At 36.4% G+C, this 20212-nt stretch overlaps 2 protein-coding genes across 9 annotated transcripts; one reads left to right on the top strand and one right to left on the bottom strand.

The window, feature by feature from the left end:
* Positions 1-703: 703 nt before the first annotated feature.
* Positions 704-6507, top strand: LOC147332684 (immunoglobulin lambda-1 light chain-like). 4 transcript variants are annotated; one of them, XM_086290651.1, is made up of 4 exons: positions 704-743; positions 836-1157; positions 5276-5310; positions 6012-6507. In XM_086290651.1, exons 1-4 carry the CDS (start codon positions 704-706, stop codon positions 6332-6334), a joined length of 720 nt encoding a protein of 239 aa, XP_086146777.1. In that variant the 3' UTR covers positions 6335-6507. The 4 variants fall into 4 exon arrangements, with proteins under 4 accessions (XP_086146777.1, XP_086146778.1, XP_086146779.1 ...); XM_086290652.1 differs by lacking the exons at positions 704-743; positions 836-1157 and adding exons at positions 1983-2022; positions 2100-2417 and having other exon boundaries at positions 5272-5310; XM_086290653.1 differs by lacking the exons at positions 704-743; positions 836-1157 and adding exons at positions 1983-2022; positions 2100-2422 and having other exon boundaries at positions 5277-5310.
* Positions 6508-10060: 3553 nt separating this feature from the next.
* On the bottom strand, positions 10061-15569 carry LOC147332683 (immunoglobulin lambda-1 light chain-like). 5 transcript variants are annotated; one of them, XM_086290649.1, is made up of 4 exons: positions 15530-15569; positions 14497-14819; positions 11386-11419; positions 10061-10511 (listed from the first exon to the last, which is right to left on the bottom strand). In XM_086290649.1, exons 1-4 carry the CDS (start codon positions 15567-15569, stop codon positions 10189-10191), a joined length of 720 nt encoding a protein of 239 aa, XP_086146775.1. In that variant the 3' UTR covers positions 10061-10188. The 5 variants fall into 5 exon arrangements, with proteins under 5 accessions (XP_086146775.1, XP_086146772.1, XP_086146774.1 ...); XM_086290646.1 differs by lacking the exon at positions 14497-14819 and adding an exon at positions 13007-13332; XM_086290648.1 differs by lacking the exons at positions 14497-14819; positions 15530-15569 and adding exons at positions 13007-13332; positions 14903-14942.
* Between the last annotated feature and the right edge of the window lie 4643 nt (positions 15570-20212).

The raw sequence follows: 20212 nt of genomic DNA, 5'->3' as shown, positions 1-20212 counted from the left end.
CACTTTGAAATATAATTTAAAATAGCCAAATTTAAATATAACCAATCAGAATATTTTTTATTTATTACTTTTTATTTAGCAAGTTTTAATTTTGATTAAACTGTTTGTTCGTAACAATGAAGGAGATAGCATCTCCGTCAGCTGTCATGATGCAACTGCTGTGACAAATTTTGAGATAATTATATAATTTTTATTTTGCTGCTGAATCTTAATAGTTTATCACAGGGTGGGAATTTCAAGCTGCAAACTGTTTCTGTTTTTAAAAAACTGTTTTTATACATCACATTTTAAACAGGCCCATCTTACTTACAGATATTTAGTTGTTTAATTAGATGATCCCACTGTTGTGCAAAGTTTGACATGTGAGAGAATAACTTACTGTGAAAATGATTTTTTTACAGAGCTAAAGCTGAAATTGTAAACTTTATGTTGCTTCAGAATATGCTAATCTAATTATAGTTTTTAAATACAATACAAGTTAAAAGTATAAAATATAACCAACCATGAAAAAAGAATGGCTATTAACCATTCCAAAATAATAATAAAAAAACTATATATACAAGACATATTTATTATTGTTATTAATATTAATAACACAGGCAAGCGGAAAAAAGAAAACTCCAAAGCTCCTCCTCCTGTTAGTTGTATTAAATAGTTCCTCCACCATCGCCTCTCCACTCAGTTCTCAGCCCACACTGACAACATGCTGGTGACTCTCTGTGCTCTCATCACTGCTCTAACATGTAAAGTCTAAAATATATTGAAGAATAGACTTCATGTTACAGTTAAATGTCAGTGTGTTTCTCTTGACTCCATGTCTTTTTGTTGTTTGCAGGTGTGAGTGGTGTGACGGTGCTCACACAGAAACCTCCTGTTTTATCAGTGAGGAAAGGAGAGACAGCCACCATGGACTGTAACCTGGGGACTGTTGATAACACTGTCTATTGGTATAAACAGATTCCAGGAGGAGTTCCTCAGTTTGTGCTGTATTTTCATCATAGCTATAGTTCTCCAACCTATGGCTCTGGGTTCTCTGCTCCAAAATTCACATCCACTCATCAGTCAACAACAGATTATCGTTTGATCATCAACAATGTGGAGGAGGGAGACTCTGCAGTCTATTACTGTCAGACATGGGACGGCTCTGCTAACAGTGGGGTATCACAGTGATTCACACTGTGACAAAAACCTCCTCACAGATACTTCTGCTTTTTGATGCTCTTTCACATGCTGAAAAAAAGACACATCCGAGAAACACACTGAAATCCCACCACCTCCAAATACTGTGTTATTTGTTTTGTTTTGTTTTTTTAATTAATTTTAATATTCATCATTGAAAATATGAATAAAGCAAGCAGAGGAATATAGAGATATTATTCAGCCAAAACATGTCAGAAGAGGACTAATACTGTATATAACTAAAAGTTATCTATAAGTAATAGAAATTTAGTAAACACCAGTCTCAGCTCTTAAATAGTGATAACTATACATCAGGCAGAAATAAATATAAGACGAGAAGAAAACGTGTGATGTGTGAGGATAAGGGCATTTGCATTTAAACTACAACTGTTCTGAATTTGTTGAGACTTGTTCTACCTCATGTTCTTAAAAACGTTACTGTTTATTCTTTTCACATAAGTCCTGCTCACATTTCAGCTAGAAAGAGATTGGTGTTAACACCTAAAACTGTCAATAATCAGTTATATAATATTTATTCCCTTTACAACAATAGTTTCGTGAGCAATATGTCATGACAGCCATAAGTGTGTCGGTTGAACATGAGCCAGAAACATTTAATTGATGTTATTTGCATTATAAATGATTTTTTATTCTATGAATGAAAATCATTGTGTTGAATCTCCTCCTCCTTTGGTTTGCCTCTCCTCTGTGTCTTTAAGTGTCAGTATCGCTTCACTTCTCACTACAATCCCACTCACATCTCAGCTGAACAGTAAAGATCATTTACACCTCACACTGACAGCATGCTGTGGATCCTGTGCACTCTCATCACTGCTCTAACATGTAAGATCTTCTGTTTTAGGGTGTATATTGTTGGAGGTAAACTTTTCATTCATGTTTTTGTGTGTGTTTCCTGGCAGATGTTGATGCAGTGATCGTGTTGACCCAAACACCTGCTGTTCACACAGTTTCTCCAGGTCAAGAAGTTGTTCTCAACTGCAACATAGAGAGATATGATGGGAATTATGTTAGATGGTATAAACAAGTTCCTGGAGAGGCTCCTCAGTATGTTCTAAGATTTCTTCATTCTACCAGCTCACTTGAATTTGGAACAGGATTCTCCTCAGACAGATTCAACTCTAAATCCTCATCAAACATTGATTACCAGTTCATTATCAAGCGAGCAGAGACAGGAGACTCTGCAGTGTATTACTGTCAGACATATGACTCTGCTTCTGCGTACGTATCACAGTGATTCAGGCTGTGACAAAAACCTCCTCATTATTACTTCTGCTTTTAGAAACGCTTTCATATGCAGATAATATATATATCCAATGAACTAAGTGTAACCCACTATCTTTAGACTGTGTTTTTAAACACTGGAATGTTGTTGGTGTTTTTTTATTCATTTTAACCTTGATTATTAAAAGTATAAAAAGAAAAGTACTGAAAAATACATCTCATTCACTAACATTGGCCCAAATTATAATATGTAAAAACACATAAACCAAACTATCCAACATACGGTAGTTTATGTTTTTGCAAGTTAATTTTAAATAATAAAAAAATTATAGACTTCTCTCAGCTCTTTCGTGGTTGTAATTGTTTAATTGTTATATTCCAGCTGCAGTAAATGTGACAGTAACCAGATTCTATCTGTCAGAAAGAACGAATCAATAGAAATATACACTGGATTCATCAAAAACACATTTTTAAATGGAAAAGCAAATTCTCATTTTATTTAGAGATGTGTTTATGATGTTTGTCTTAATTGTACACACATTTATATTTAATGTGTACATGTTCTGATTTTGACATGGTTACATATATAAATGTTGATGTTTTTGCTTTTGAAACTGTAATAACAATTCTTTTTAACCTTTCTAGTTGGTTTTCCCTCATTTCCCTCATTAACAAGAAACTTGTGTTGCTGAAGTGTGCCAAGAACAAAGGTGCTGCTAAGAAAGATATCCATCTCTATCTGGGTGTTTAAAATAGTTTAGACAGATTTAGTACCATATAATGAACCTTCATGTTAGACGTTTATAAGCCAGAAAGAAAATCTAGAAAATTGAAGAAAAGAACACTAGAGATTTCATTCTTTTACCTTTTTTCAATAACATTATTTATGTAAGTCAGGTCTTTAAAATATGACCATGAACTAGTAACACTAAGAGTGTGATTTACTACACTAAGTGTAAATACAGTTGAGATTGAAATAACTCCATTATGGATACAGAGAGACTTCACTAAAACATAATTAGGTCATGCATTATTATAATTACACATTAGTAAGCATTAGTAAGGTACTGGTAAAAATATTAGTCATTTACCAGTCAAAAGTTTTAGAACACCCCAATTTTTCCAGGTATTTATTGCAATTTAAGTCACTCAACTCCACTGAATTGCTTGAAATGGTAGTGGTGAACTGCCAGAGGTTAAAAAAAAAGGTAAGGTTACATCTTATGCCATCAGCTTGCCCTAGGTCACGGTTTCCTTCCACATATAGCTTTGCAAAAATTGCATAAAAAGCGCTTGCAGGAACAAAAACATAATATTCCAGAAACACACTTTGCCGATCCGATCAGCTGTTCGTAACACTTCCTACATTGAAATAAGAACTATCACATGTCCGCCATTACCTGCCTGAAACTGGAAGTGACATCATTTTTGCGGAAAATGTAGTTTTTTACTTGTAGGCCTTATAAGCATATACTGGTGTTTTTAAAAGTCATGTTTGACTTTGCCTCCTTTGTCACTGATTCTGTTCATAATTTTTATGGACAGGATTTCTAGGCGCAGCCAAGTGGCGGAGGGCTTTCACTTCGGTGGCCTTAGAATCTCATCTCTGCTTTTCGTGGATGATGTGGTCCTGTTGGCTTCATCGGGTGAGGGCCTCCAGCTCGCACTGGAACAGTTCGCAGCCGAGTGTGAACCAGCGAGAATGAGGATCAGCACCTCCAAATCTGAGGCCATGGTTCTCAACCGGAAAAGAATGGAGTGCCTGCCCCAAGTGGAGGAGTTCAAGTATCTCGGGGGTCTTGTTAGCGAGTGATGGGAGAAGGGAGCCGGAGATCGACAGATGGATTGGTGCTGCAGCCACAGTGATGCGGTCACTGCACCGGTCCGTCGTGGTGAAGAGGGAGCTGAGTGTAAAAGCGAAGCTCTCAATTTACCGGTCGATCGTCCCTACCCTCACCTATGGCCACGAGCTGTGGGTAGTGACCGAAAGAACGAGATCGCGGATACAAGCGGCAGAAATGAGCTTCCTCCGAAGGGTGGCTGGCCTCTTCCTTAGAGATAGGGTGAGAATTTCAGCCATCCGGGAGGGGCTCAGAGTAGAGCCGCTGCTCCTCCACATCGAAAGGAGCCAGCTGAGGTGGTTCGGGCATCTGACAAGGATGCCTCCTGGGTGCCTCCTGGGGTTGGTGTTCCGGGCATGTCCCACCGGGAGGAGGCTGGAGAGATTATATCTCTCGGCTGGCCAGGGAACGCCTTGGTGTTCCCCCAGATAAGCTGGAGGAGGTGGCTGGGGAGAGGGAGGTTTGGGCTTCTCTGCTGCCCCCACGACCCGACCCCGGATAAAGCGGAAGAAGAGGGATGGATGGATGTTTAACTTCATGCTTTTCTGAATAGTTTCTGGGATGCTTCGAACTCAAATTGCACTGCTGGAAATAGGTTATTTTGATGCATATGCTGTTTTCTTTGCAAATTTGCATTATAGAATTGTTTTTCGTTTTTTCTGCAGTATATAAAAATTGGTGTATCTCAAAAATAAAACTATGGGCTATAACAGTTGTGTTGATGTATAGCAACTTGAAATGCTCCCAAAAATGGCACTACAGCATGTAAAAATATAAAGTAAGCTCTGGCAGACTTGGTTCTATGGTAGGTCTTAAAGGGTTAAGGAATTTTTAATCATTAAAAAGTATATTGGAAAACATTATATCATTGTTGTGAAATATAAGCAGACTGATGAGGCGCATGATATGTTGACAGTGAAAGTTGGCCTAAACAGGATGTTTCAGTTCCTCTCCCCTCATCAGTGACAGTCAGGAGGTTTTTGTACAGCCATGTATACAAACTGAATCACTGTGGTATTCGGACAAGGCACCAAGCTGATTGTGACAAGTAAGTGCTGTTTAAATTGATCCTGAAACATTAGAAGATTTCTGATAGTTTACTGAAAAGTTCTTAATTTAATATTTTTTATTGTTCATAATCCTTTTTTTATATATTTATAGTATCTGATGCAGAGCCAACTCGTATTTTATACGTTAGAAATGATTATGAGTTGTATTAAAATCAAGAAATGTTTTCAATCAATTTAAAAAAAATGTTGTTTACTGAAAAAGTGAAAGATTTTGTCATTCAATCTTGTTATTTTCAAAGCATTTTCATTTTTAAAGAATGCATAAGTCTATGTTGTCTTTTCTCATTAAGAGTTTTACCTAATTTAAACATTAATGTAAAGTACAAAATTTTAAAATATCTAGGTTTAAACCTGTCACCTTTGAAATTGAAAGGAATGACTTGCATTGTATAGCATATGATTGTTGACATATCCTCCAGAATTAAATTAAATTCTCTTTAATGTAAAATTAGGGCTTAATTTAGTTTTGTTTTATTTTTTGACAGTTTTTAAAACCAGTTGGAAATGTGTGATTACCTGTTTATTTATTTGTTTTTTTTACAGAAAAACTGTTTATATTGTTTGATTTTTATGGGATTTATCTTTATTCTGTATTAAATCTTGTTGATTTCACCACTTCTACTTTTATTACTTCAGTTCTATTTTTCCTTAACATCTTTCATCTTTCATATATTTTCAGGCTCCAGCCTCTCTCCTCCTGTCCTGACAGTCTTCCCTCCGTCCAGTGCTGAGCTCCAGTCCGACACAGCTTCTCTGGTCTGTCTGTCCAGTCAGTCTGTGCATTTTGCAGATGTGAGCTGGTTGGCTGGTGGGAGTCCAGTGAGCAGTGGGATCTCTACCAGCACTGCTGTTCAGAGACCAGACCAGACTTACCAAATCAGCAGCTCTCTGACCATCCAGACATCAGACTGGAACATGGATAAGGTTTATACATGTAAAGTGTCTTTGGGCTCACAGACTTCAGAGAAAACCATCAAGAAGTCAGAATGTTCCACTGAATAGTCGAGGATCAGAATTTTAATGCATTTAAATTCAGCTTTTTCACTGTTTGTGCTGTTTGCTTATTGCAAAGCTGATATTTTAGAAATCAGAATAAAGCAAAAGGTTCACATCATTTGTTCATTTGCATTTTCATAAACAGATATTTGCAGTTGTTATGCATTAAATCAATAAAAGCATCGGTTTAAAAATCACTGTTTCCTTGTTCTAAAATAAAAAAAATATTTCACCGTTTCACTGAGGGGCACACAGAGGAAAACGATCCATTTATAAGCACATCATTTTTTTAATGTTTTTCGTTATAAATAAAACATAAAGACATTCTGAAATGCATGCTGTGAGGCATTTGTACACTAGAGAGCATCACTTCATAATTTTACCTGAGTACAGAGAGAAAAAGTGTCACTGGTTTGAAATGTTGGTTCGAGAATTACAGATAAATCTTCACACTCAGTTAGTGATGCGTCAACTCTCAACTCCTCCCTCTCTTCCTGCCTTGTATGCACCTGCAGGTCTCAGCATTTTATTTATAACTACACATGCAAATTAAGATGTACCAGCTCTCTGTCAAATAAAATGGAAGCTGCTTACTGGAAATGTTTTATTACTAAAATTTGGTTATTCAGAAACAGTCAGCTGAATACTCTTTCATTGGTACAAACTTACCTTTATGTATTGATTAAAAAGACTAAAGAAAGTCCATTGCTGTGCTTTTTCTTATCACTTTTTCTTCCTGACCTTTGTGCTGCTGTAACAAGTCAATCTCCCCAGTGTAGTAATAATAAAGCCCATGTCTATTTATATCTGTCTGATTTAACCTATATAACCTGACCCACTGCCATATGCAGGTTTGCTTTGGAAGTTTTTTGACTTTTGACATTTTTGTCATTATTATATGTATTTTTTCAGGACTTTTATGGTTTCTTTTTACTGTTGCATCTTATTGCTTTTCTCTATGTGGGCAATTCAAACACAAAGCTGTTTATTATTTCCTTTTCTTTTAAAAGTCACCATCAACTGTCTTTTAGACGGCACATTAATCCCTTTGGGGGTTTTGTGAGTAAGGACATCCAGCATCAAAGTCTGCCAAGTCTAACGAGCAGAGCTCATTGCTAGGCCACACCTTGTGATTTCAGTAGCAGCCAAAAGCACTGCTGATTTAAAAACAACAAATGCATTCTTTATTTTCTGACATTTGATTTGCTGCATGTCACCAAATGGTTTGGCAATTAAAAAATAAAAGTAAGAAAAGTGCCCCAAAAGTTCTCATTAACTTTAATATCCAAGAATAATCTACAGAAAGCTGAAGCTGAATTTCTGCACTTGTGACATCTCTTGTTAATGAACTTCACAATGCTTGTCAGGGTCCTCGAGCAGTTATGAATTATATTGTGTTATGTATATGTATTTGTTATTCTATGCTTCTGTTCGGTGTTCCACTTATTGTATGTGTCAAGCACCTGCAGGCCTGATGGGTGTGGTCCTGCTAGAGGATTGGCCACACCTGAAGCCCCACACACACCTGCTGCTGATCAGGCTCGTCGGGGGAGCTATTTAAGAGACTGATGGAGCGCTCACTGATGCTGGACCATTGCATGAGACTCCACGTTAGTCATACAGTTTCGGTTTAGTCCTTGAGTGCATGCCTGCTATAGTATTGTGTCCTGCCTCTATTGTTTCCCCCAGAAGAGGTGTGGAGCACCAGACAGCAGCCAGCACGGGGAGTGCTGAGACACGGGAGCGGAGAGCACTAAGACACGGACTTTTCACGGAGGACGCGACACGGGAGTCAGGGGAGAGCACGGGGATTTATTGTTGTTTTTTCCATACACTGTAAATAAACGCACTGTTGCACACAGAGCTCCGCGCCTGGGTCCTCCTTCCCACATCCCCCACAGTCTGCCACACTGTCCGTGACAATGCTTTTTTTTATCTGAAATTTTCTCCTTTGTTTTCTTTTTTTTAACTTTCATTTTCTTTAAACATCATGAGGGAGGACATGGCAAAGAAGTAAGACAAATAGAGGAAATAAATACACAAGCCTATGTATGTGTCGCCCACTTAAAATGCCAATCATCCTCAGCTGTTTTAATCGACTTTGTGTTATAACCTTTTTGTTTCTGAAGGCCTTGGTATAATTTACAGATAATTTTTCCATTAATCAGTTTGCTTCAATCAAACTGTAAGCATTTTGTCTCGTTTTGTTTTCATAGTTTTTAATCATGTTTACCTATAGTTCAAACAGAAGCACCAGAACAAACACACATTATTCACACATTAAACCTCACATCATCACCTTTTAATTCAATTCAGTTTTCATAAAGACTAGAACTTTAAATATAGCACAAGCAGAAAACAATCGAGAGAACTAAAACCATGACTGACACTAAATTAAGGAATATTAACAAAACTCAAAAACACATGAGCACTGTGTTAAAGACCCAGTGCCATGACACTTTTAAAACGAAGAAACCTCCAACAGAACCAGGGTCAGTGAGGGGTGGCCATCTGCTACGACCAGTTGGGGTGAGAGGAGGCAGACAGCAAAAAAGATCAAATTCAATGTGGCGTATAAACACAGAGAGTAAAAAAAGGGGAATGAAGAAAGACATCATAGGAAGCCCTCAGCAACTTAGGTCTATTGAAGCATAACTATTGGAGAATTCAGGGTCACCTGGTCCAGCCCTGATCTTATGCTTTATTGCTTTATCAAAAACAGTTAGCGTGGGTGTCTGTGAATCCAATTTGGAAGCTGGTTCAACAGAAGAGGGGCGTGAAAGCTGAAGGCTCTGCCTCACATTCTACTTTTAAATACACTAGGAACCACAAGTAAGCCTGTAAGCTGTGAGGTCTTTAAAAAAACAGGACTTGAATTGTTTGGACCTTGTATGCAAGTAGAAGTATTTTAAATTTGATTGTGGATTTAACAGGTAAAGCAATATATGAGAAATATGCTCTCTCTCGCTAGCCCTTATCAATACTAATAAATCCATTTTGGATCAGCTGAGGGATTTTCAGGGAGCTTTCAGGGCTGCCTGATAATAATGAATTACAGTAGTCCTTCATAGAAGTAATAAATGCATGAACTGGTTTTTCAGCATCATTCAGACGGCTTCTAATTGTGGAGAAATTGTGTTAATGCAAGAAGGCAGTCCTAAATATTTGTTAGACATACACAACAATGTCTCCTATAGGAAGTAGATCAGGTCAGCTACTAATCAGAAGATTGGTGGTTTGATCCCTGTCTGCTCCAGTCTTAATGCCAAATATCCTTGGGCAAGATACTACTGCCGGCTTTATTTTTGTGTATTAGCCCGGCTTAAAGTCAACAAAAAACATTTTCACAGTATGAGGCCTGTCAAGCAGCGTTTTTATATGAAAATAAATTTACATTTGAGAATGTTTTCAGTCGGAGACAGTCCCCTCTTACTTGACACTTAGAATCTCACCACTTGATTTGCATAAAATTCTAAATACAGACAAGAAGCCTGCAGGTGCATCCTGGAAATAGAGAGAAGGAGGTGTAAAATAGATGATGCCTCACTGACAGTCAAAGAAAATTCAGTTTAATTTAATACTCATCTTTTTTCAAACCTCTTTACTATTGCAGGTAAGTTAAACTAGAACAAGAAATATGACAAAAAGAGGAAATGCAGGATACACATCAATCATTTTGTTACAATATTTTTTTATTATTATTTTGCTGAATAAACATATAGCAAAGGCCAGTAGAGCACATAAATCAAACAGTCACAACAGTAACTGCTCGTATTTTATAACATGAAAATGAACACTAAACAAATGCCAGGAGCATTAAAGAGCCAGATAGATGTTAAATGCTGATTCTGACCCTTCTACTACTCAGTGGGACATTCTGACTTCTTGATGGTTTTCTCTGAAGTCTGTGAGCCCAAAGACACTTTACATGTATAAACCTTATCCATGTTCCAGTCTGATGTCTGGATGGTCAGAGAGCTGCTGATTTGGTAAGTCTGGTCTGGTCTCTGAACAGCAGTGCTGGTAGAGATCCCACTGCTCACTGGACTCCCAGCTGCCAACCAGCTCACATCTGCAAAAGGCACAGACTGACTGGACAGACAGACCAGAGAAGCTGTGTCGGACTGGAGCTCAGCACTGGACGGAGGGAAGACTGTCAGGACAGGAGGAGGGAGGCTGGAGCCTGAAAATACATGAAAGACATTCAGAAACATTGAAATAAATCAATTAAATACTAGAAAAGTTTTTAAGAAAAGAACTGTGTAAGAGACAGCAGTGGATGAATATAATCTATCTGTTATTATAAATGATAACTTATTGTAGCCATGAAAAATATCGCATCTGCTAAATTAGAACTAGTCCTCTATAGCAGCTGAGATTTCATGTACAAACACACAAACAAGAGAACCATTTCAGGTTATGTCCTACAACATCATCATGAAGCAATTTACTATAAAATATAACTAATATCTTCCAGTAAAACTATAAATAAATAGTATCTAAAGCAGTAGAAATGTTACATTTCAAACACATAATAAACATTTACATCAGTCAGTATTTTTTAGTCTGAAACTCTTTAGTGTGAAATGAAACAATACCATCTATGATAAATGTTAAACAGAATACAGTTAGCTCTAAAACTGAACCAGATTAAGGTCAGAATGTTAACTTTAATTTAGTGTTTTGCCTTTTTGAGATTTGACTTTTAGATTAGTTACTACTAATCAAGACTGAATTATTCTCACATTTTGTCTTTAAACAATGTCTCATCAAAGTTCAATAATACTATTGCTTCATAGGAATGACAGAGATAAATATCTGCCTCTAATCACGAAGTTAAAGAATTACATTCAACAGCATTCAAGCATTTCAAGCCTCATCTAAGAGGCTTTTTCAGTTCTGAAGAAACGAATTGAAGAAGAATCTTGTATTTGAAGGCTCATTTAGAATATTAATAATTAATGATTAAAAATCTGAAACATAAGATATCAAAACATAAACACTGAATAATATTAAGAAAATCTCTCCCACTTTATAATCAGTTTCAAAGTACTTACTTGTCACAATCAGCTTGGTGCCTTGTCCGAATACCACAGTGATTCAGTTTGTATACATGGCTGTACAAAAACCTCCTGACTGTCACTGATGAGGGGAGAGGAACTGAAACATCCTGCTGAGGCCAACTTTCACTGTCATCATTATTTTCCCCTCATCAGTCTGCTTATATTTCATAACACATTGAATGACTGAGCTGTTACTTTACTGTCACATTCAAGTTTGTTTTTCTTTTTCCTTTTTATAAGTCCAAATCAGATTGAGATGTGCGCAACGCTGTTTTTGTCATATCTTTAGCCACATCTGCATCACACAGTACATTTGTAACTTGTTATTCATAAGACTACGCTGAAGCAGTGGATAAGATTTATTATCTCACACTTTAACTTTCTGATTTCATTCAGATATAAAATCAATCATGGTTAGATTTTAAAGCTGAAAGTATCATGCTACTGGGTCTGGAAGCCAGCGTGTTGTGTTTTTGATTAGTTTGATTAGTTATACAATTACATAATTTCCCTAGGGATTAATAAAGTATGCTGATTCTGATTAGTTATGTTTTGATTTGTTGGTTTTCATGGTTTTATTCCCATTATTGTTTTCTGCTTATGTTACATTCTTAGTTATAGTCCTTGGGTTTCTGTTACCTTCCCTTCCCCGTGTTCCACCTTTCATGTTTAGTTACTCTTCTCTCTGTGCTCCATGTTCACTTTTCCCTGTCAGCCATGTCTCCTTATCTGTCTGTAAGTCTCCGTGCCTTATTTGTATTTCCTGTTTTACTTTGGCGGTCTTATGTCCTGCGTTCAGTGTTTTCAGTCTTGCTTCCTCCCCGTCTTGTTATGTCAGATTAGTCCACCTGTGTTTCCCTCCTGTTTCCCATTCCCTTGTTACCCCCTGTTATATTTAAACCCTGTGTTGTTGTTGTTGTTTTTTATTGCAGTTGTTGTATCATTACCCTATGTGCTCCCTGTACATTCATTGGTTTCTTGTGATTCATTAATTTGGATCCTTCATTCTGCCTGCCACACAGCCACACATGACAGAAAGGTTCTCAGTGTGTGCCAGTCAAGTAATTTCAGCCATCCTTTATTATTTTGGAATTCTAAGGTAAAAAGAAGATTTGTCAAAACCGTGTAGTGACATCTCATAACTGACTAAATATCACAAAAAAACCCCAAAAGAAACCAAAGAAAAACAAGAATGAATGGTTGTTTGCAAATATGATAACTTAGAAACTGTTGACAGTGAGTATAAAAAGCAAGAGAAATATATAAGTGTTTCCACCTTCAAATTTGAGCATTATAATGTCAGTCACATTATATTACTAGTTTATTCAGATGAGTCTTCAAAACAATAACTATAACTCATATCATCAGTGTTTCTGGTTCATAATCATTTTTCCATGTCTGACATAAAAAATGTTCATATAAAATATATTAGTTAATCATATGGTGGAACATCATTAGTGCAGTCTGATGTTTGTCAATAAAAATAACATTTATTTAATCATACTTTCTTTAGGTGGTGAGTATACACTGTCTTAGTCATCAGTATGTGTAAAAATCTCAAAAAGGAGAAGTAACAGTGAGGAGGTTTTTGTCATGATGTAAATCACTGTGATACGAACTCATCAACAGAGTTGTCATGTGTCTTACAGTGATAGACTGCAGAGTCTCCCTCCTCCACATTGCTGATGATCAAATGATAATCTGTTATTGACTGATGAGTGGATGTAAATTTTGGAGCAGAGAACCCAGAGCCATAGGTTGGAGAACCCCAGCTATGATAAAACCTCAGCACAAGCTGAGGAACCTCTCCTGGAATCTGTTTATACCACCGAGCATTACTGCCAGTAACAGTCCCCAGGTTACAGTCCATGGTGGCTGTCTCTCCTGTCCTCACTGATAGAACAGGAGGTTTCTGTGTCAGCACTGTCACACCACTCACACCTACAAACAACAAGAAGACATGAAGTCAAGAGAAACAAACAGACTAATAAATCTTTCTTGAGGTCTGATTGGACGCATAAGTCCTCTTTACATGTTAATGCAGTGATCAGAGTACAGAGAGTCAGCAGCATGTTGTCGATGTGAGCTGAGAATTGACAATAAAATGTGAAGAAAATGTGCTGGTTGAGCCATTTAATATAACCAGGAGAAGGAGGAGCAGGGAATCTCTCTCTCTCTCTCTCTCTCTCTCTCTCTCTCTCTCTCTCTCTCTCTCTCTCTCTCCCTCTTTCTCTCTCTCTATCTCTTTCTTTCTGGATTGTTTCCTTTATTAAATTCTAATAAATTATCTATCATTTCTGATTTAACTACATATCTTTTTACCACTGCCACTAGATTGAGCCTTCACATTTATCATTCAATGAAATCAAGTAGAGATTTCAGCTTTTGTTTAGTGTGGACCATTCTTTTGTAAAGTTTATATATCTGAAATAAAAGGAAGCTGGTAAAACTCATATAAAAAAGTAATACTGCTATTACTGTGACTATGACTAATGGTAACATTGAAACAGGAGTTTCAGGTGCACTGGAAGACTTTAAACATTGGGGGCTCAGTACAGCGCTGAAATCTTTTGGAGTTTCTCTTAATAACAGCACATTTTTAATTAAAAGGTAATTTATCATATTTTATTGTCAAATTAATATAATTATAGATATATAAAATATCAACCAATATGTACTGCCTAGAGCTTGATGTCACAGAATGATACTGAAATGAACAAACAGTGAAATTTGATTTCTTCTTGTTTGTTACTATTTGTCATTTTAAGCAACAGGAGTAAAACCTTCAGAAAAACAAGTGAAAATGTTGATGAAGTATTCATATGTGAGACAGTATGCTGACAGTACTTAATTCAATTCTTAAATTTTCTGATTCATCAAAACTAATATAAGAGCAATATATGACTGACTTTTTTGTGTGTATTAGTGAATCATATCGTGAAACAACATTATTGTTTTCTGATGTTTGTTAATAAAAACTGATTTCTGTGGGTGGTGAGTGTACACTGAGCTTTCACTTATGTCTTTGTTATCAGTATGTGTAAATCTCAAAAAGCAGAAGTAACAGTGAGGAGGTTTTTGTCATGATGTAAATCACTGTGATACATGCTCTTTGGCAGAGCCGTCCCATGTATGGCAGTAATAGACTGCAGAGTCTCCCTCCTCCACATTGCTGATGATCAAACGATAATCTTTTGTTGACTGATGAGTGGATGTGAATTTTGGAGCAGAGAACCCAGATCCATATTCTGGAGAACTCCAGCTATGATACATCCTCAGCACAAACTGAGGAACTTCTCCTGGAATCTGTTTATACCAACGAGCATCATTAGTACCAGTCCCCAGGTTACAGTTCATGGTGGCTGTCTCTCCTTTCCTCACTGATAGAACAGGAGGTTTCTGTGTCAGCACCGTCACACCACTCACACCTGCAAACGACAAGAAGACATGAAGTCAAGAGAAACACTTTGAAATTAGTATATATGTGTGCAATATAAGTCAAAGTGTTTACATGTTAGAGCAGCGATGAGAGCACAGAGAGTCACCAACATGTTCTCACTGTTTGATGAAAGATAGAATTGCAGCTGTGAAACGGACTGTACTGCTTTTGTTGGATGAAGAGGGGAGGTGCTGGAGGAGCAATTTTATAAAACAACTAACAAGAGGAGGAGCTTCAAAAATGTATATGCAACATTTTTTTGTCTTTACTATATTTATGTCTATTTGTGTTGGTCTCCCGCCTATCAACCCATTACAACATTATTCTTTTTTCTTTCTTTCTTTTTTTAATGACCTTTTTGTTTCCTTTTGTTCATACTCACTCTGACTATATCTATCTGCATGCATCTCTCTGCTTTAGATTAGACATAAAACTTTCCTTTTTGCTAAAGCATATAGTTAGGAGTGGATCAGGTGACCCTGAATACTGCCCTTTTTTATAGTGCAATATATCAAGGCAGCTGGGGGATTCCTATGATTCACTGAGTGTTTCTTCTTCAGTCACCTTTCTCCCTCACTATGTGTCTATACATATATACATGGTGCCAATATGTTTCCAAACAACAAGAAGACACGGAGTCAAGAGAAACACACTGACTGATAATTCTTGCTGTATAATTTGGTGTATAAGACTCTTTACATGTTAGAGCAGTGATCAGAGTACAGAGAGTCACCAGCATGTTGTCAATGTCAGCTGAGATTTTACGGTAAGATAAGAAGAGGAGGTACTGGAGTAGCCATTTAATACAACGAGGAGGAGGAGCTATGGCGCTCTCTCTCTGAATTGTTTCCTTTGTTAAATTCTCTTAAATTTTCTATATTTTCTGATAAATAATGTCAAGTGCTTTTAATATGTATCTTTTTACCACTGCCACTGGTTTGAGTCTTCACATTTATCATCAAATAATATACTGACACTACTACTGATTAATTATACCTGGTGGTAATATTAGTGGTAGCAACACTGGGCTCATCTAACAAACTGAGGTGTAATGTTGTTAAAGGTGAAGGTAATTTAAAAAAAAAGAAGTTCATTCATTATCAGTATTTTTTCACTCCTTATGGAATGACTGGAAATATTTAATGTTTTTCAGAATTCATGAAAGCTGTAGTGTCTAATTCACGTTTTCCTTGTAATATTGAATTACTGTGCTTTATTTACCGAGTCACCCTATCCCAAAGTCTTTCTGTGGAGATTGCTGTTCTAAAGATGAGGAATTTCCCAGAATATACAGAAGAGACAAACTGATGTGCAGCAAAAACCTTTAATTTAAATTATTTCCAAATTATTTCTGCTGATCTACTAGTATTTTCCCGCACAGTCATCTCTGGGGTTTACATAGTCATATGGGCCCAAAAAAAGTAAATATCCAGTAAGTGTCAGTTCTCTGGAATAAAAATGCCTTGTTGATGCCAGAAGTCAAAGGAGACTGCTTCAAGCTGATAGGAAGGTAACAGTAACTCTGTCAACAACTTTTTACAGACAAGATATTCAGAAGAGCATCACTGAAAAGACACACATCAAACCTTGAAGCAAATGAGATACAGCAGCAGGCACTGATCTGGTGTCACTCCTGTCAGTTAACAACAGGAAACTGTGTCTACATCTCACACAGATGATTCATCTGATTCATATTTCCTCTAATAAGCCTCCACAGATCAAAATATAATGAAGCTTTAAGTTAATTTGAAGCAAAACCACAATGCAGTAGTTCACAGTGATTCCTTTATATCAACTACTTATTACCTCAATGCTTTTAAATAAAATCACACTCTTCAGTGGCTGAGACTGATTGGACAATGCCTCCCCCTTGTGGGGAAAATATATTCATTAGTGTGAATGCTTGAAAAGCATTCACAGTATTGTTATTCGAATCTTTATTATTATTAGTGTGAATGCTTGAAAAGCATTCACAGTATTGTTATTCTAATCTTTATTATTATTATTATTATATTTTATTCTGTATTCCGTACGTTTTTTGTAATCCTACTCCTTCAAAACCGTTCAACTTAGAAAAACCATTCAAACACCGTTAGATTCCTATTCTTTTGGACAACACTGCTTCTATTTTTCATATTTTTAACATTTATATTTTTAATTTTATTCAACTTTATTCAACAAAAATTTATAATGTATTTCAATGGGGAGACCCTTCAAATCCTCATTCAACTTACTCATTTTTAAACTCTTACTACTTCCACATACATTGACATAGAGCCACCATTCAAACTTTAAAACGAAGACAAGACATTCAACTATTCAACTTGTATTTATCTTTTCAATATCTATTATACTTTTTCTTCAGTTCCAGTTTAAGTTTCATGATGTTTTTTCACCCGTTTCAGAGTTTATAATGGGTGTGTATGGGACGGAATGTTGGGGCTAGAGTGAGGCAGCTCAACTGCTAGAGTGAGAGGAGCAAAAAAATTAATCTTAAAATCTTTTTTAAAACTGCTGCTGTGTCCGCAGCGTTTGCTCTACAGGTATGATTTTACCCTCAAAACGTAGCCATGGCTGTCCTCTTTCATCCAATGTGTTTACTATTGTCCTAGGTGTTATGGTTCTTTCATAAATGTCACCAATGCACAGCCTCCTCCCTCCAACTCTTCCATAGACTCTAATGTTAAAATGGCTCAGAAGGTTCGTTTGAAAATCAGAAGAGCATGGTGTCTTTCCACTGTCACCACGTCCATATAATAAGCTCCACAGGCATGAAAACTGAGAATTAGGTAGACTAGACATGGCTGTCGCTCACGGTGAAAGAATTTTGTCAGTACGACATGTACTTTTCATTTGGGAACGATTTGTTTCGGCCTGACTTTTCTGTTCATTTTAAGCAGCAAAAGTGAGGTGCATGTCTGTGTCGTGTGTATGGAGCCATTGGGTGCGGTCACTATAGCAACCAGGCTCACACCTGCCTGCTTAACGAGCTCTGCCTGCCACTCTGCCAAGATTAATCTTAAACACTTCTCTTTCAACTGCTGCTGTGTCCACAGTGTTAAAGCCATCATTTTACCCTCAAAACGTCGCCATCGTTGTTCTCTTTCCAACATCTTGTCTTTCAAAGCTCAGACATTTAAACTTTTTAAACTGTGTGGATCCAAGTGGAGGGATCACATTTTAGTCATTCAGTGATTCAAAGAATATGACCTTTTAATATTCTTTCAGATGTTTTCTGACTCTAAATGTTCTTTTCTCATTTCTTAGGTTTTTCTAATTTACAATTAAAACATTTTCAGCTTTTTTCCAACTTCTTCTTCTGTGTAACCTTCAGCTTTTAGCAGTTCAGCACTTTTGTTTTCAGGTTAAATTCGGGTTTTTTTTTAATCTCATTCAAAATTTTTAACTTAAATTCAGTAATTATTTCATTTCAATGCATACATTCAGATTCAAGCATTCACACTGCAGTTTCTTCAGAAAATGCACTTTCTAGTTCTATTTTATTATTATCTATTCCGTACGTTTTTTGAAAGCCTACTCCTTCAAAACCGTTCAACTTAGAAAAACCATTCAAACACCGTTAGATTCCTATTCTTTTGGACAACACTGCTTCTATTTTTCATATTTTTAACATTTATATTTTTAATTTTATTCAACTTTATTCAACAAAAATTTATAATGTATTTCAATGGGGAGACCCTTCAAATCCTCATTCAACTTACTCATTTTTAAACTCTTACTACTTCCACATACATTGACATAGAGCCACCATTCAAACTTTAAAACGAAGACAAGACATTCAACTATTCAACTTGTATTTATCTTTTCAATATCTATTATACTTTTTCTTCAGTTCCAGTTTAAGTTTCATGATGTTTTTTCACCCGTTTCAGAGTTTATAATGGGTGTGTATGGGACGGAATGTTGGGGCTAGAGTGAGGCAGCTCAACTGCTAGAGTGAGAGGAGCAAAAAAATTAATCTTAAAATATTTTTTAAAACTGCTGCTGTGTCCGCAGCGTTTGCTCTACAGGTATGATTTTACCCTCAAAACGTAGCCATCGCTGTCCTCTTTCATCCAATGTGTTTACTATTGTCCTAGGTGTTATGGTTCTTTCGTAAATGTCACCAATGCACAGCCTCCTCCCTCCAACTCTTCCATAGACTCTAATGTTAAAATGGCTCAGAAGGTTCGTTTGAAAATCAGAAGAGCATGGTGTCTTTCCACTGTCACCACGTCCATATAATAAACTCCACAGGCATGAAAACTGAGAATTAGGTAGACTAGACATTGCTGTCACTCACGGTGAAAGAATTTTGTCAATACGACTTTTACTTTTCATTTGGGAACGATTTGTTTCGGCCTGACTTTTCTGTTCATTTTAAGCAGCAAAAGTGAGGCGCATGTCTGTGTACGTGTGTATGGAGCCATTGGGTGCGGTCACTATAGCAACCAGGCTCACACCTGCCTGCTTAACGAGCTCTGCCTGCCACTGTACCAAGATTCATCTTAAACACTTCTCTTTCAACTGCTGCTGTGTCCACAGTGTTACAGCCATCATTTTACCCTCAAATTGTCGCCATTATTGTTCTCTTTCCAACACCGTATATTTCAAAGCTCAGGCATTTAAACTTTTTAAACTGTGTGGATCAAAGTGGAGGGATCACATTTGAGTCATTCAGTGATTCAAAGAATATGACCTTTTAATATTCATTCAGATGTTTTCTGACTCTAAATGTTCTTTTCTCATTTCTTAGGGTTTTCTAATTTACATTTAAAACATTTTCAGTTTTTTTCCAACTCCTTCTTCTGTGTAACCTTCAGCTTTTAGCAGTTCAGCACCTTTGTTTTCAGGTTAAATTCGTTTTTTTTTTTGTTTTTTTTTAATCTCATTCAATATTTTTAACTCAAAATTCAGCAATTAATTCATTTCAGTGCATACATTCAGATTCAAGCATTCACACTGCAGTTTCTTCAGAAAATGCACTTTCTAGTTTTACAATGCTATTTATTTTTTACACATTTACTTTCTTTCTTATTTACTTACCAACTTATTTATTTGACTTTCAGCATCAGTGACTTTAACTTTTGACTCTTATATTATCTGAAAAGTTATTTACCATTTAACATCTTTGAGCCTTTGAGCCTTCACACTGACAAAAAAAAAAAAAAAAATTTATATATATATATTATATAATATATATGGTCTATTATTTTATCATCACAAAGGATTTCTCCTTTTTTGGTAGATGAGCCAGGTTTAAAAGCAACAATGGTTATTTGTAAAATAATGAAAAGGTTTCACGTTTTGTTTTTTTTTCCCAGTCAGGGACAGTCCCCTCTCACTTAGGACTTGATTTGCATAATACTCTAAATTCAGAGA

Source organism: Aulonocara sp. 'chitande type north' Nkhata Bay, linkage group LG4 (assembly GCF_057382095.1).
Source record: "Aulonocara sp. 'chitande type north' Nkhata Bay isolate Kocher_YH1m ecotype deep benthic linkage group LG4, A_spYH_male_GT1.1, whole genome shotgun sequence".
In the NCBI taxonomy this organism is placed as follows: Eukaryota; Metazoa; Chordata; class Actinopteri; order Cichliformes; family Cichlidae; genus Aulonocara; species Aulonocara sp. 'chitande type north' Nkhata Bay.
The sequence above is the reverse complement of the archived record's forward strand: the minus strand, read 5'-3'. Positions and strand labels throughout refer to the sequence as shown.

What these genes read in the sequence shown, in the direction of transcription:
- LOC147332684 (XM_086290650.1), top strand. Translation starts at nt 1,983, where the DNA reads ATGCTGTGGATCCTGTGCACTCTCATCACTGCTCTAACAT. An exon ending in TCTGCGTACGTATCACAGTG is followed by an intron (nt 2,434 to 5,275) that starts ATTCAGGCTGTG and finishes CTGAATCACTGT; the next exon opens with GGTATTCGGACAAGGCACCA. An exon ending in CACCAAGCTGATTGTGACAA is followed by an intron (nt 5,311 to 6,011) that starts GTAAGTGCTGTT and finishes ATATATTTTCAG; the next exon opens with GCTCCAGCCTCTCTCCTCCT.
- LOC147332683 (XM_086290646.1), bottom strand. Translation starts at nt 15,569, where the DNA reads ATGCTGGTGACTCTCTGTACTCTGATCACTGCTCTAACAT. An exon ending in ACAACTCTGTTGATGAGTTC is followed by an intron (nt 11,420 to 13,006) that starts GTATCACAGTGA and finishes TGAATCACTGTG; the next exon opens with GTATTCGGACAAGGCACCAA. An exon ending in CACCAAGCTGATTGTGACAA is followed by an intron (nt 10,512 to 11,385) that starts GTAAGTACTTTG and finishes ATGTATTTTCAG; the next exon opens with GCTCCAGCCTCCCTCCTCCT.